Here is a 14,958-nt window from a genome sequence, read left to right as displayed (position 1 = left end):
ACTCTCTAGCCAAAAGCCGTCTGGCAAAAATTACAAATCTATACTAGCCGCAAATGAGGAGTCTACAACAATAACATATTCGCTTTCTTCATTCTTTGTATTCACTGCGCGTGTAGTATTTTCGAAAACGTTTTCGAACTTGTTGGCAATTTCAAGTTTTTGTTGTTTCTTTTGCAATTACAATGGCATACGCCTTGGTAAAGCAATATTCTACGTGCTATTCACTTTGAGAATTCACTTTTACTAGAGCGGTCGCATTTCTTCCATGGAAACCTTTGAATTTTTAAAACTAAATATTATAAATATATAATATATGCATAATATATATAAATTCGAATGTTTTCAAGTGTTTGATTGCTGCAAACATGTTTTATTTATAAAAAACTGAAAAAAAAACAGAAATTTTGTTGAAAAGTTTTTTAAAAAGTTTTGAAAATTGTTGAAAAAATTTTGAAATTATTTTGAAAAAAAAAAATATTTAAATTTGAATTTTAATTACGTAAAACAGGTTTTGAAAAAATTTTGAAAAATATTGAACAAGTTTTGAAAAATATTTGATTCTTAGATTTCTAATTAGAAATCTTCAGATTTGTGTGCTTTTTCCGCACATACATGTCATTTTTGCTCACGCGTTATACAATTATACACAAGTTTTATATACTACGTGCGGCTTCATTGCCGCGTGTTTTTCACCGCCTGAAAAAAACGGGCATCTACCAACAACAGCCCTATAATCATTTAATAACTTAAGTCTGCCAACATATAGACGCATTTCTAATAAATTTTTGTTACTTCCTCTATCTCTTTTTCTCTTCCACATAGATTAAACGACACACTACGCGAGAAGGATCGTCAAGTTGGCAAGGATCTGGAAGAGATCGAGCAGGTCTTCCATCGTGTTTCAGAGTTGCAGGATAAATTTAACGCACTCCTCGAACAAATACAAGAAGTACACGCTTTCGACGAGCATATTGACGCCATCGAAAAAGGCCTTAACAATTTGCAACAACAAGTTGGGAAGGCTGTTGAGGCGAGCACACAATTGATCAGTCAAACAAAGGAATATTATTTACAAAAACAAACTCTGGTACCCAACGACATACAACAAGAATTTACATCACTTGAACTATTATCGGAACGTGTACAAGGCGCCATGGAAGCGAAACAAAAAGAATTTAAACGTGCCAAAACTGTACGCACTGAATACTTGACTGGTGTCGATGAAATTCAAAGATGGTTACGTCAAGCAGAGGTACAAGTGCAAGATCGCACTCTAGCACCAGCACAAATGAAAGAATTGTTGCATCGTATCAATCAAGAGATAACCGGCATTTATGAACGTTTCACAATGGTTAAAACGAATGGACAAATGATTATCGATAATTGTCGTAATAGTAATGAAAAATTGTTGGTACAATCGACAATCGATCAATTGGCACAGGAGCTAGGACAGATGCGTTCATGGTTGGATGAGAAGAAACAGCAAGTTGGTGATAGTTTGGATGCATGGACACGATTTATGAATTTGTATCAAATTGTGATGGCGTGGGTGGCAGAGAAACGCATATTTTTGGATCAGACAATTGAATTGCGCACTCTGCCCGAAGCGCGTAATAAGTTGAATGATTATGCAGCGGCTGTGAAAAGTATAAAACCGATAGTGAAACATTTAAGTGAAATGGATAAGGAATTGGAACATATCGGACAAGTGACGACTGTGGGTGATTTGAAGGATAAATTGCAAGAGGCCGAAGAGGCGAAGGTTTCCGTGGAAGCGGTGCTGCTGGAAAGGGTAGGTGGATGAAGAGGAGAAAAAAGTCGAACAAACACAAAAAAGAACAAAAACAAATATATATTCTACTGACAGATTTGAAAAAAATTTGGCCTACAAAGGCACTTATATAGGCCGATGGATATTTAAAGAAATTAGCGACAAAGCACGAAGGTCAAAGTGGACAACCATGATCGAAAAACTACAAACAATAAAAATAACAGCATACAATTCATCAAAACAAAACTGTCACACTAAAAACCAAACGAAAGCTGAAGAAAAGTAAAGTAAAACATGACACAACATAAACTTACTTGAGACATAATATTAGCGGCATAAGATGACATACAACAGAACAGAACTCTAAAAACTGCCGTTTAAAAATGTGGATAAAGGCATAACATAACGCGACTTAAACTGGCAATAAACTCAACATAACATGGTATAACGTAAAACATTATGACATATCATGATATAAGCCGACGATAAGCATTACGCTAGCTAACATGGAGCAACATAAAATAAGGTGACCTGACATAACATACAGCGACTTGACATAAGTACAAGGCAAAACTTTAAGGAAGTGTGATGCTATAATATGTTTTGAAAACCTATTAAAAGCTAACAGAACATAAGTAAAAAAATCTAACACGATAAAGCTGCATGACGAAAACAATAAATAGTAAGAAATAACAACACAAATAGCCATACCAACATATATGATGACAAAAAACGAAATATATGTACTATATCTAAAAAAGTTACGAAACATGACATAACACAACATACAACAAAAAAATAATGACATAGCATGGCATATTATCATATAATGATGCAAAACTTAGCTTGAAAAAACGTACTCAATACCAAAACTTAAATTAAAATAGCATAAAATAAAATAAAATAATAAATTAATTTTAATCAATTGAACCTTATCAAAGTTTTAATTGAACTGCAATTAAGTTATTATAAACGAATTGAAATTAAGGGCATTAAAAATGTTATTGAATTTTATTTCGCTCAAACTAATTGAACTAAATTGAATTAATCTTTACTGAAAATATTTCAAATGAATTGTATTAAAATTAATTGAATTGAATTCTACTTCGTTTCAGTTAAACGAACTAAACCGAGGTTTGAATTAAACTACATTTAACTGAATTATATTGATATTCGGATTAAATTAAATTTTACTTGATTGAATTAAAATAATTTAATTGAAGCCTGAATATATTTCAAATTCCATTCGATTTACTGAATGGAAGCGAAACTTCAACTGTGCTAAATTTAACTAAACAGAATTGCATTTAAATAAATCTATTCAGGAACTAATTGAATTGAATTTACGTTCAAAAGATAAACTAGGTCAAAAATTTAGTTGAACTAAACTTTACTTGAACTGAATTGAACTAAAATTGCACTCAATTGAAGAAAACTAAACTGAAATATCTTTCAATTGAATAGGAATAAATTTTATTTAAAATAATTGAAATAATCTTTGGATTTAATTAAATCTAATTTTTTAGCAATAGAATAAAAATTAATAGAATTCAAAATTGAATTGAATTGAAATTCCATTCTATTAACAGAATTTTTCGAAACGTTATTGAACCTTAATTAAGCTTAACTTAATTGAATTAAAATTGGTATAATCACAAACAAAATAGAATTGTAATTTTACTCCAAAAATTAATAACGTCAAATTTAATTGAATCACAATTTCAATTTACTTTATTGAATAGAATTTAAATTTCATAAAAATAATTAAACGTAAATTAACTTGAACGAAGTTTAACTGAACTGAATTTAGTCGACATCAATGTTAGTTATTTTAATTTTTTTCATTAAATTGCATTCATAAAATATTTTATCAAATTGACTGCATGATCTGGATTTCATTCAACTTAATTTTACCTTATACAACGATATTTGTAGAAATGAATTAAAAAATGAATTGAATTAAAAAATGTAACTTTATTTAATCGACTAAACTGAAAAGTAGTTTATTGTAATCAACTGATTATTTTTTGCTTTAGAAATTCCAAGAAGTTGATTGAGAACTAAAGAATTGATTAAAATAAGATCTGAATGAATTAACTGACCATTGAATTAACTTAAAAATTTGATGTCACAGTAATCTTAAACGAGCTGAATATAATTAACTGGTTTTAGTTGAATTGAATTAAACTTGCTTAAATTTTTTGAAGAACATTGGTTGCAATGGATTAAACAAATTCAAGCAAACGTAAAATAAATTAAATTCAATTAACTTAGGCTAAACTTGTATTGATTCCTAATTCATTTAAGTAAACATAGAATAAATTCTATTAAATAATTTTACACTAAACACACCAATTTTACTAACTTGAAATGCGTTAAATTGGACTGAAACATTTTTTTTATTAAGTTTAATTGTCTTTAAAGATTTGAAGTGTATAGAAATTGAATTAGTTGAATATCCAGAAACTGAATTAGAATTATATGAACTGATTTCAACAAAGTTTTGAGAATTAAATTGAATTAATTAAGTTAAATTGAATACAATAAATATCAAATTAGCTGAAAGTGATTTAAATGACCATAAATTGAATTAAAATAAATTGTAATCCAATTATCAAAGTAATAGTCAATTCACTAAAAAAGGGTCAACAAAATATCGTTTAATTCAATTAAGTCAACTAAATTTTGATTTAGCTAACTTAAGTTGCAAAATTTTGTTTAAATCTCTCGATCATGGTTGTCCGTATACCAAGTCACCAAACGGAAACCAAAAAACATCTTTTTTTTTGGGAAATCATTATACGGACATTGAAAAACTACATTCTCAAACTTCACTGAACTATAATTTTTCTACTATGCACACCTACACAACGCCACACATAGAATTCTCTGTTACAAGAAGCCTGCGAAGAATGGGATCAATGCGAACGTAAAATCAAAGACATACGCAGCTGGATAGATAAAGCGAAGCAATCGTTAGATTCACCACATCATAAAAAGAAACCACTGCGGGATCAATTAGGTTATTGTGAGAAAACATTGGCTGACATTAATGTGCAAAAGACAAAATTACGATTGTCTATTGAGAAATTAGAGGTGAGTAAACGTGTTTTAATGGTGAGCCAAAATTGGCAGTCAAGCGTTGATAAATGTAGCATATAAGATCGTTGCACTTTAAAAAACAAATTCACTTATGCAAGCTCTCTTCCTATTTTCTCTTTCTATTTTTTACTTTTCCTTTCACACTTTTACACAACGCAGGTACACTTCCACAATGGTATGGGTGGCGATCCGCGTCTAAGCGAAAATGTTGATGAGCTGTTAACAATCTTAGATGAACTGGGAGATTTGGTACGTACCAAAACTTCCAGTCTCGAAGATACACTCAACCAAATTGATGTATATCAACAACAAATGCAAACATTACGTCAAAAGATCATACAAGAGGAGCAACAATTGAGGCTCGTTATGGCGCCCACGTATCTGCCACACGATCGTGAGCGTGCATTAGCAGAGCAACAGGTATGTAAATGATAAAGGCAGGAGTTATTTGATTTATTTATTACGATTATATTATATTTGAAAATTGCTAAGTTTATTTTATACTACATAGTTACTTTATATAGATTACACAAAAAAATTTAGCATAAAAATTTCATTGAAATTAGTAGCCGTGAGGATAGTATGTTTCATATTTAGGACATGTATTTGAAGTTCTTAGCTGACAGCTGTTAGTTGAGCACATTTTTAGGGGTTTTTATATAAAAGTTTAAATACAGCGATCAAATTTCTAAGAGATTTCCTTTTTTTATAAAGTTTTTTTTTTTTTAATATTTTTTACTAAGATAATTGCTGTGCTCTCTCTATTTTTTTATTTTAGTCGCTCACTCACTCTCTTTTATTGCTAAGTGTTTGAGAATTTTTTTAGGAAAAGCGCACAGTTTATCATTGAGCATTACAAAACATTATCGCAACATATTTGGTGCTGTTTATATATTTCAAATAACACAAAAGAAAATATGGTTCCCCTAAAGGAACAAATGTTGAATTATTGAAGTATTTCAATTTGACTAATACCAGCACCCCCTAACCGTTAGGGATTAAATACCCTTGAGTAAACATTTGCGGCATTTTCATTTATATTTATTTTATTTTTTAGTACGGATTTTTACTTTTATTACTTTTTTATTTCATCAAACTGTTGATAAGCAAAATTTTTCTCTGCGCTTAGTTGCACGGTGGCTGCGAAATTTTTCAAATTGGCAAACAATTTTTTTTTCTTTTTGTGGTACACAAATATTTAAGTTTTATTTGAGTTTTTTGTTGTTCTTTTGTTGCATACAAATACGTAATACGATTGATTTTTTGTTTTTTCTCGTTAAAATTATTTTTTTTTCGTTTTTATCGTATTTTTTTAATTTTTATTTGACTTTTTATCAATTCTTAAAATTTTTATTTTTCGAAAAAATTTATAAAACTCTTTTTTTTTAATTTTGGTTAATTTAAGTATACATTTTTTTTAAATAAAATTTTAATAATATAAATGTTAAAATTTTTTTAATCCTTAAATTTTTTGCTCTATCTCTTGAATTAATTTCTTTAAATTTATTATTTTCCGATTTTTTTGAATTTTTTCCAAATTTTAATTTTATTATAAAGAAATTTTTCAGCTAATTTAAAATTTAATTTCTTTGCTTCTCAAAGCACACATATTTTTATATTTACTATAACCTTTTATGAAGTCTTAATTAAATAATTATTTTATTTTTTTTTAAACTCGTTAAAACTACCAAAACTTTTTTTTAATTTTAATAATTTTTTATATTTGGGTTTTCTTAATTACATTTAACTTAAAAATTTTCTTCAAAAAAATTTAAAAAATATTTTTCTTAGTCTTTCAATTTTTTCCTCTTAAAAGTTTTTATTTTTTATTAAGTTAAACTTTTATCTTTTTTAAGAAATTAGTAATTCCATTCTTAAAAGAAAAAAGATTTAATTGAATTTTTTTTTTTTTAATGTACCACAAAAGCTTGTTTTTTATATAATTTTTGCAAAAAAATTTGCATATCAATATTTAGTTTTCGCTTTTTCAGTTTTAATTTCTTTTATTATTCTTTACTTTATATTTTCGTGAATTGTTTAAATTAATATTCAAAAATTAAAACTTTTTTTGTATATGTACCTTCGTTTTGTTTATATTTTTTCTTCTTTTTGTTTCATTATCAAAAAATTTCAATTTTGTTCTTTCTCCACATTCTTATCTTCATTTCATTCTCATTATTTTGTACATAATTATAATTTTTGTATAGCTTTTTGTTAAGTGTATTTGTTGCCATGCCACCATTGTTTTTTTTTTTTTTGTATTATAACACCGTGCAGCATTCATCATCTTATCATTGTATCCATATGTCATTCAACAGTCCATCTATATGTATTACAATGAAATCTTAGAAGCGGTCCAAAAAAAGTTGTAGAAAACTGTCAAACAGTAAAGTAGTGAATGAGCATTTATTGGGAATTGGAGAGCTTAAAAGTCGCAATAAAAAACTTAAAATCTTCGATTGAAGAGCTTCAAAGCTCATAGTTTCTAAAATAATATAACTAACTAAAGATTATTAAAAAAAAAATTTTTGCAAATATAGTTGTAAAAAAAGCTGACTTTTAACAAAACGTGGAATGCTGCGAAAAGCGAAAGTCAACTGCTGTTTTATATAAAATTTTGTAACGATTTGAAATGTCTCATTAACTAGTCAAGACAAGCTTTCGCACGTTAACTTTTGTGATTTATTTATATAGACATTTGTTGATTATGTTGTCAATGGCTTTCAAGCTTTTTTGAAGCTTTTCTGTTTTGAAGTTCTTGTTTTTTTTTTCTTAATTAAAGCCTAAGGTGCAAAATGTTAGTTGTTTTGACGCGGGAAGCATTAGTTATGTTATCTCTTTTACTTGTATTCTTTTGAAAAACGTCTAGTTCTAAAAAAGCTCTCCAAAAGCTTTTACAATTGACCAAAGCTCTACCAGCATTTTCTACATCTTTAACATTATAATACACACATATTCATTAAAAGGAGAGTTAAAGATTCAACAACGGAATGCAACTAAAAGTTAAAAAAAAAATTCAACTTCAAAAAAAAAACATTTTAGTTTTGAGCAGCAAAATTCTTTCTTTCAAAAGTGTGGTGATTTTAAACATGTTTACAGAAATTTTAAGTATCTGAAAAGCGAAGAAACAGCTATTTATTGAAACAAATTTTGTCAAAAAGTTCTGTTTTAAAAAATTTGAATAATTTAAGCAAAATTTCTTAATTGAAAAAAAACTGAAAATCCTAGAGCAAAAAGAATAAAAAAAAAATATATTTAAATATCTTTATAATTATTTTTGTTAAATAATTAACATTTTTGAACAATTTCTAGCATTTTTGTAATTTATTCACCAGAATTGTAAAAATTTTAACATTTCAAAAAATTTCACAAATAAAAAAAAATTACTGAAAATTAAGAAGTAAAAACTGTAAGTAAAACTTTAAACTAAAAAAACAACTTATTTACTGTATAAACTTAAAAAAAAAAAAATACCGAAAAACCTTAATCAATTTGAATTTCAAAAAAGAAAGTTCCAAGATTGAAAACTAAAAATTGGAGAAATTTCAAAATTCTTTTGAAAAAGGTTGATCGAATTTTAAAAACTTTTTTATTTTCTAAATAAATTCAAAAAAGTAAAATTTTTAGTGAAAATTTCAAAAACAAAACAATGTAAATAAATGGCTTAAATTAAAAAACATCATTAAGGAACCTTTTTGAAAATTTAATTGAGTTTTAACAAAGTTATATAATTACAAAAAACAAGTTTCAAAAAGTTTTTGAACATTTTAGAAACATATGTGTTGGACTTTAAGAAATGTGAAAAACAAACGCTTTAAAAAAATTATAATTTAAAAAAAAAATGAGAAAATGTTTTTTTGCAAAAATTTCAAAAGAAATTTTTTATATTTTAACCAAATTTTTAAAACAGATTACAACAAAAATATTTTTCAAAAAACCATCGACGACATGCATTCAAAAAATATTATACTATACCGAAAAACCACGTGGCAGTAATACTTTATCTACTACGTACTTCCTAAACATTTTTAAATTTAAATATCTACATATGTATATTAGTCAAAAGTCTGAAATGGCTGAGCAGCAGCGAATGTATTATATTTATACTTACAAACACACTCACATATTGTTTGGACGAAATTTCACCGAAAATTTTGCTAAGCTTTATGGAAATGCCTACATGACTGTCGTCATAGCACATATTTATAGATGCTCGTCGTAATATAGCAAGGAGGTAATGCATGTACATACACAACTGTAATGTGTATGTATATGTGAGCCCCTGTATGTGTTCACCTTGAAGACGCGCGAGCATAAAACAAATTTAAACTTATACGCGCAATTAATATGTGAGAAAATAATTTTTGTTTCGACGTTTTTTTTACTTTATGTTTTTTTTCTTTTTGGTATGACCGCATTTCAAGATACACAATTTTTCAGAAAGTAGGCAAATGCATTTTAAATTTTGAAAATTTATATTACCATACTGCTCAATATGGGTTTAATGTGTAGGAACTTTTTTTTTAATTTATTTAACTTGTGAAACTATTTTTAATGACTTCACTTTAAGTTGCACTTTTCCATTACTATCCACTGCTGCAAAAGCGCTCAACAATTTGTATGAAAGCACAAAATCAAAGCTACAAAAAGCTAATACACAGAGTGTATTTTTAAACTTCAGTTTGGCGATTTCTTTATTTTTTTTTTATTGCGTAATTTATAAAGTTTTCTTAAAAAATTTCACTCAATCAATATTTCACTCATACGGATTGTTACTCCTAGCTTTTCAATTCAAAAATGTCTTTCAATTGGTCTCACTCAGGAGTACTTTTTAATTATAAACAGTTCACTCAAAGTTTTCCATTCACTCACAAATTTTACAATTATTTACTACTCAATATGGATCAGTCAAATTTGTTCACTCAATATTCCCAACATTATTTCTTATTAAATATTTCCTTTTAAAAATCAATAACTCAAATAGTTATCACTCATATTTTTTAATTCAAATTGTTTCGCTCATACGTTTCTAACTCAAAAATTTCACACAATACTTGTCGAGCACAAATTTTCCACTCACTACTTGTCGAACTTAAATTTTTCACTCAGAAATACATTTTACTCACAAAGGGTATGTCACTCATTTACACACTCACATGCGCATTTACTCATTTTTCATCATGCACACGCGCTATGCACTTCATTGCAACAAAGTTTGAAGATCGTGTAGCATTTAGAAATGTATATTCCACACTTTTTTTTTAATAACTGAAAAAAAGTAGTGATGCCTCACAGCTTGTTTCAAATTGTATTATTTAAGCATACGTACATAATTCATAACTCATCTGCATTCGCTCTTGGATATGGTTTGAAAAGGAAGTTCTTTTGATATTCTCTTATTTACTCTTTTCATATATGCATATAATTTTTGCTTTACCTTTGCTCTATATTTAAGCTTAATATTTGAGTTTTTTCTTTTAAAATTAAATATATTTTAAATTATAATTATTATTATGAACAAATGGTTAGCTTATAATTTTCAAACATTATTTGACATTATGTATTTCTTTTTTTCTTTTATTTACATACTCATTTTATAACAAAAAAAAATAAAATAAAAAAAAAAAAAAAAAATACATAAAAAAAAAATACATAATACAAAACATACATAAACATATAACCAAACAAAAAAACAACTACAAATGAAAATTTCTACAATTAAATAAAAAATGGTGTTGTTGCTCTCTCAATCTCTGAAATTCGATAAAAATACGGTAATGGTATCTACTAAAATTAACAAAATTATTGTATAATAATTAACTCTCCTATTTCTCACACACATACACACATTTCATGCAATTGCTACTAACAACTTTTGTAAAACCTAAATGCTAAAATTTTTATTGTGTAAAATTTAAAATTTGTTATTCTTAATTAACACCAATCCATGAATTTAAAAAACTAATAAAATAATTTTTGAACTAAATTTTCTAATGAAAAAAAATATGAAAAAAATAAAATAAAAAAAATTTTGTCTAACATTGCAAAATGAAAATTTTCAAATTAAACATATTAAACAAAAACAAAAAACTATGAAATAACCTCCAATTATTTAAAACAATGTTTTAAAAATAATGTCTAATAAATTTTTAAAAACATATTAAAAAAAAAAATAAATAAAAAAAATGCTTGTAAATTTTCTCTCATATTTTTACAAAACTTACACCCTAATATTTGAAAAATTAAAAAAAAAATTTATAAAAAAATGGTAACTTGATTTAAAATTTTTTAAATTGTTTTCATAAAACTCGTTTTTTTAATTTTTAAACAATATTATTTAAACTATCAAAAAAATTCATTATTTAAAAACTATTTTTATAAATTGAAAAAAACTATAAAAAAAATTCTAATTTTCTTAACATACACAATTTGAAACTTTCAAATAATAAAAAATTATTTACCAAAAATAAAAAATGTAAAAAAAAATTATCTATTAACATTATACCTGCTTTATTTTAACTCACACCCATGTGCTGTTCTTAAAATATGCTTATTCTAACTCACAATCACATGGCTAACAATAACAACGAAAAAAATTACCGTTAAATTGTTAATATCATCCCTGCGCTTTGCTTGTTGCTTTTACGTCTCACGCGCTGCTAAAATATTAAAAAAATATTTAAAAAAATGCAAAACAAAAACAATATTGCCTTCTTCTTCCTCTGGTAAATGGGTATACTGTACGCGCTTCATCTCACACACAACACACGCTCTCTCGAAATCGTGTGCAATATGAACTATCCTACTTTGAATTCCTACACATTTATTAAAAAAAAAAAAAATATAATTTAATGTGTCCACCCCGCCCCATGTGTCTACATCGCTCCCATGTACTACTACGTCACTGTGTGTCCGTGCTGTGTTTATGGTCACTTTCGTTCTCCCTCTCTCTCTCACTCTCTGTGTGTGTTTAACCCTTTGTCTATATCTAGGCATGTCGGGAGCGTGTTAAAAATCTACATTCAAAAATAACTGCACGCAATGAGCGCATCAAATTGTTGATACATCGCGGCACACCGGACGATGCAGTGTTAGAAACATAGTTTTAGGCGCATTAATTTTAAAGAAAAAAGCACTCCCAACACCAGCACAGAGGGGGGAACATATGAAAGAAAACTGTGAAAATCACATATTACATCACAACATTATTACGCTATATAAATATATATATATATAAATATTTTTTTAATTTGTAGGAACAAAATTTATTATTTAAAATTTAATTTAAATTTCGTAATTTATTTAATATGAAAAAAATAAAAATAAAATAATTTTTTTTTATCAAGCCAAAGGTTGCAATTACGTACATACTTAACTGCATAGACAGCCAAAGAAATATAAAGTTTTACATTTATAAATACCGACAGTTTAGCTTTGTAGCAGCCACCGCCAATGTAGCTACACTTACCCACTGTGCTAAACAGCGTAAGGGTTTTTTGTTATTTCTATTGCTAGCTCGCTTTGCTAAATGACAGACTCCCACTGTCTTTGGCTTAGCGCGCTCAAGTAATGAGGTAACAAAAATATAAAAAATTAAAGTTATTCAACAAAAAAATATTCACAAAATAAAAAAAAATATGAATTTTTTTTTCTTAATTAACTATTTTTTATTAAAAAACTTACTGCTTGGTGTTTTCGTAAAAAAATAGATTCCTGATTTTTGTTCACTTTACCGAAATAATGTTGTTATTATTGTCATTATTTTTATAAAAAAAATCAATTAAACTATATACATGTAAAAAAAATTTAAAACATATGACATGACCCTTAAACAGATAAAATATATTTAAAAAATATTTATAAAAATGCATTGCGTAGTTTTTTCTAAATACCCCACTGTATGTGGTATAAGAATATGAAGTGATGAAGCAGCATTGTAGGCGCTAACAAAAGACATCTAGAAATTAACAGTAACAAACTTAGCTCCACTAAAAAGCTCAAAAAGAATACGAGTGAGCTTTTCAAAACCGCAAAGCTCAGTTAGAACTTTTTAGAATCATTATTTTTATATAATTTTAGCATTTTAGGCGTTAGTAAAAGGATCAGCTAGAAAAAAGTTCAAAAAGTATATGTTTTAGTAAGCTTTTAAGAAAAAACTCATTAGGTCTTCTGAAATTACAGTTAGTTAGCAGCTTTTATAGAGTATTTTATAATAATTTTTGTTTGTTTTTACTTCGAAACACAACCCTTTTCTAACATATTTGGCAAATCTCGCCCTTTTATTTTTTATTTTATTACAAAACCAATGCTAGGCACTGCGTACATCTCTCGATGGCATGCAACAGAAATACGATGTGAACGCAGCCTTATCATATACGCTCGATCCACATTCAGTTGTTACCACATCATCGGCTGTATCCATGATATTGAAGCCGTCCAAATTAGGTCTATCCTATGCGGAGGTACTCTCCGGACATGCGAGTCCTGTGAGTTATGCACAAACGGAAAATCTTTTACATAAAAGTAAGGTACAAAATGCAAAATTAGAGAATTTTAATAGCACAATCACGGCCAACAACGACAATAGCAACATCATTACGACCATGACTGTCACACAAAATACTGCTTTGTTAGACAAAACAGAAACGGCTTTTGTAAGCCATGATGATGAGCCGAAAGGCCTACAAGGATTTGAACCTCAACAATATGAAAATACGCAAAGTAGTGTGCCTGAAATGCAATTAGAATTGCAGCAAAGTGATAACGTTGAATTTGAAAACGCGCACGCAACAACAGCGCCACAAGTGCGAAGTATGCGCAATGAATATGTGAATGAGCGCGGTGAGCGCGTTAGAGAAGAGCGCACTGTAACAACACAGGAATATACAACACAAGAGTATACAATAAACAGCACACAATCTCAACTTTCGTCACCTACGCAGTATAAACATGACGAAGAGTTGACAGTAAGCGCTTGGCATGAAACACCTGAAGAGGCAAACGAAGCACTTAATTGGCACGAAACGCCGGAGGATGCAAACGAAGAAATTGTTGAACAAGCGTGGGAAGCGCCAGCACCGGCACAGCCCATACAGCAACAGGAGCAAGTGCCAGTACCACGTGAAAGACGTCGCGGACGTTCGCCGAGTAGGCGTGATCAATACGTCAAATCAACACAACATTTTGAAGTAGCTAAACTTGAAGCGCAAGTGCCGCAACATACGTCGCGCGAGTCTCGTGATTTCGTTGAAAAAGCACGTGAAGCGTATGACGCTTTTGATGCGCATGACACTAGAAGTCACACAACACACAACACATCACATACGCAGTACAAGCAAGAGCAACAACAACCATACAAGCAGCAAACACGTTTATTTGCGCCCACGCAAGATCGCGGTCGTTCGCGTAGCCCCTTATGGGCGCCCGGTTCTACTTCGTATGCGGAAGTATTGCGTGGTATAGAATTGCAACGTCAGCGCTCATTAAATGAACAAGCGAAAATTCAAGATAATCTTACATATGACAGTGAATACGTAACGTTGGTGCAGACACCTGCGTTAACGCAGCCACAAGAGGATACGCACGTAACAGATACAGAGGCGTATGCGCCTGTTCATAATAATGGAGAACATGAGCAAGAAACGCAGACATATGTTGTCCCAGAAATTAATACATACACTGAAAGCACTGCAGCGTCGACGCATACTTACGATGAAACTACAACTACCGCACCCAGCGCTTACACCGCTAATAACGCATTCAACGCGCGCGATGTGACGACAGCCACAGGAGCTCAAGCAACAATGAGCGCTGCTGAAATACAAGCAACATATCTACAACCAGATCCACAGCTTTATCAAAGCATGTATGAAAATGTTGCAGATGCAGGACAATGGGGTTATGCAGCCGTGGCAGTACCTCCTGCAGCACAACAAGTCGCGTCAATACCTGAACCTCAAACAGCCGCCACCACCGCCGATTATTATGAACGCACGGCGCTAATGTATTATCCCGGTGCTGATCCAAATACACAAACCGCATATGCGCAATATCAATATCAACAACCAAGCGTTACACAATATCAA

At 29.2% G+C, this 14,958-nt stretch overlaps 1 protein-coding gene across 10 annotated transcripts in view; it reads left to right on the top strand.

Moving 5' to 3' along the window:
* The window catches only part of Msp300 (Muscle-specific protein 300 kDa), a 480,743-nt gene that overhangs the window by 361,582 nt on the left and 104,203 nt on the right, over positions 1-14,958 (top strand). For 9 of the 10 annotated variants that reach the window (XM_067767583.1, XM_067767586.1, XM_067767584.1 and 6 more), the window contains 4 exons: positions 823-1,792; positions 4,655-4,867; positions 5,033-5,293; positions 13,186-14,958. The exon at positions 13,186-14,958 is cut by the window's right edge and continues 26,262 nt beyond it. In XM_067767583.1, the coding sequence (XP_067623684.1) occupies positions 823-1,792; positions 4,655-4,867; positions 5,033-5,293; positions 13,186-14,958 (3,217 nt within the window). Of the gene's footprint in view, positions 1-822; positions 1,793-4,654; positions 4,868-5,032; positions 5,294-11,865; positions 12,740-13,185 lie in introns of those variants that run through there. The other variant, XM_067767585.1, reaches the window with a different exon arrangement.

This window comes from Eurosta solidaginis, chromosome 2 (assembly GCF_040869045.1).
Source record: "Eurosta solidaginis isolate ZX-2024a chromosome 2, ASM4086904v1, whole genome shotgun sequence".
In the NCBI taxonomy this organism is placed as follows: Eukaryota; Metazoa; Arthropoda; class Insecta; order Diptera; family Tephritidae; genus Eurosta; species Eurosta solidaginis.
The sequence above is the reverse complement of the archived record's forward strand: the minus strand, read 5'-3'. Positions and strand labels throughout refer to the sequence as shown.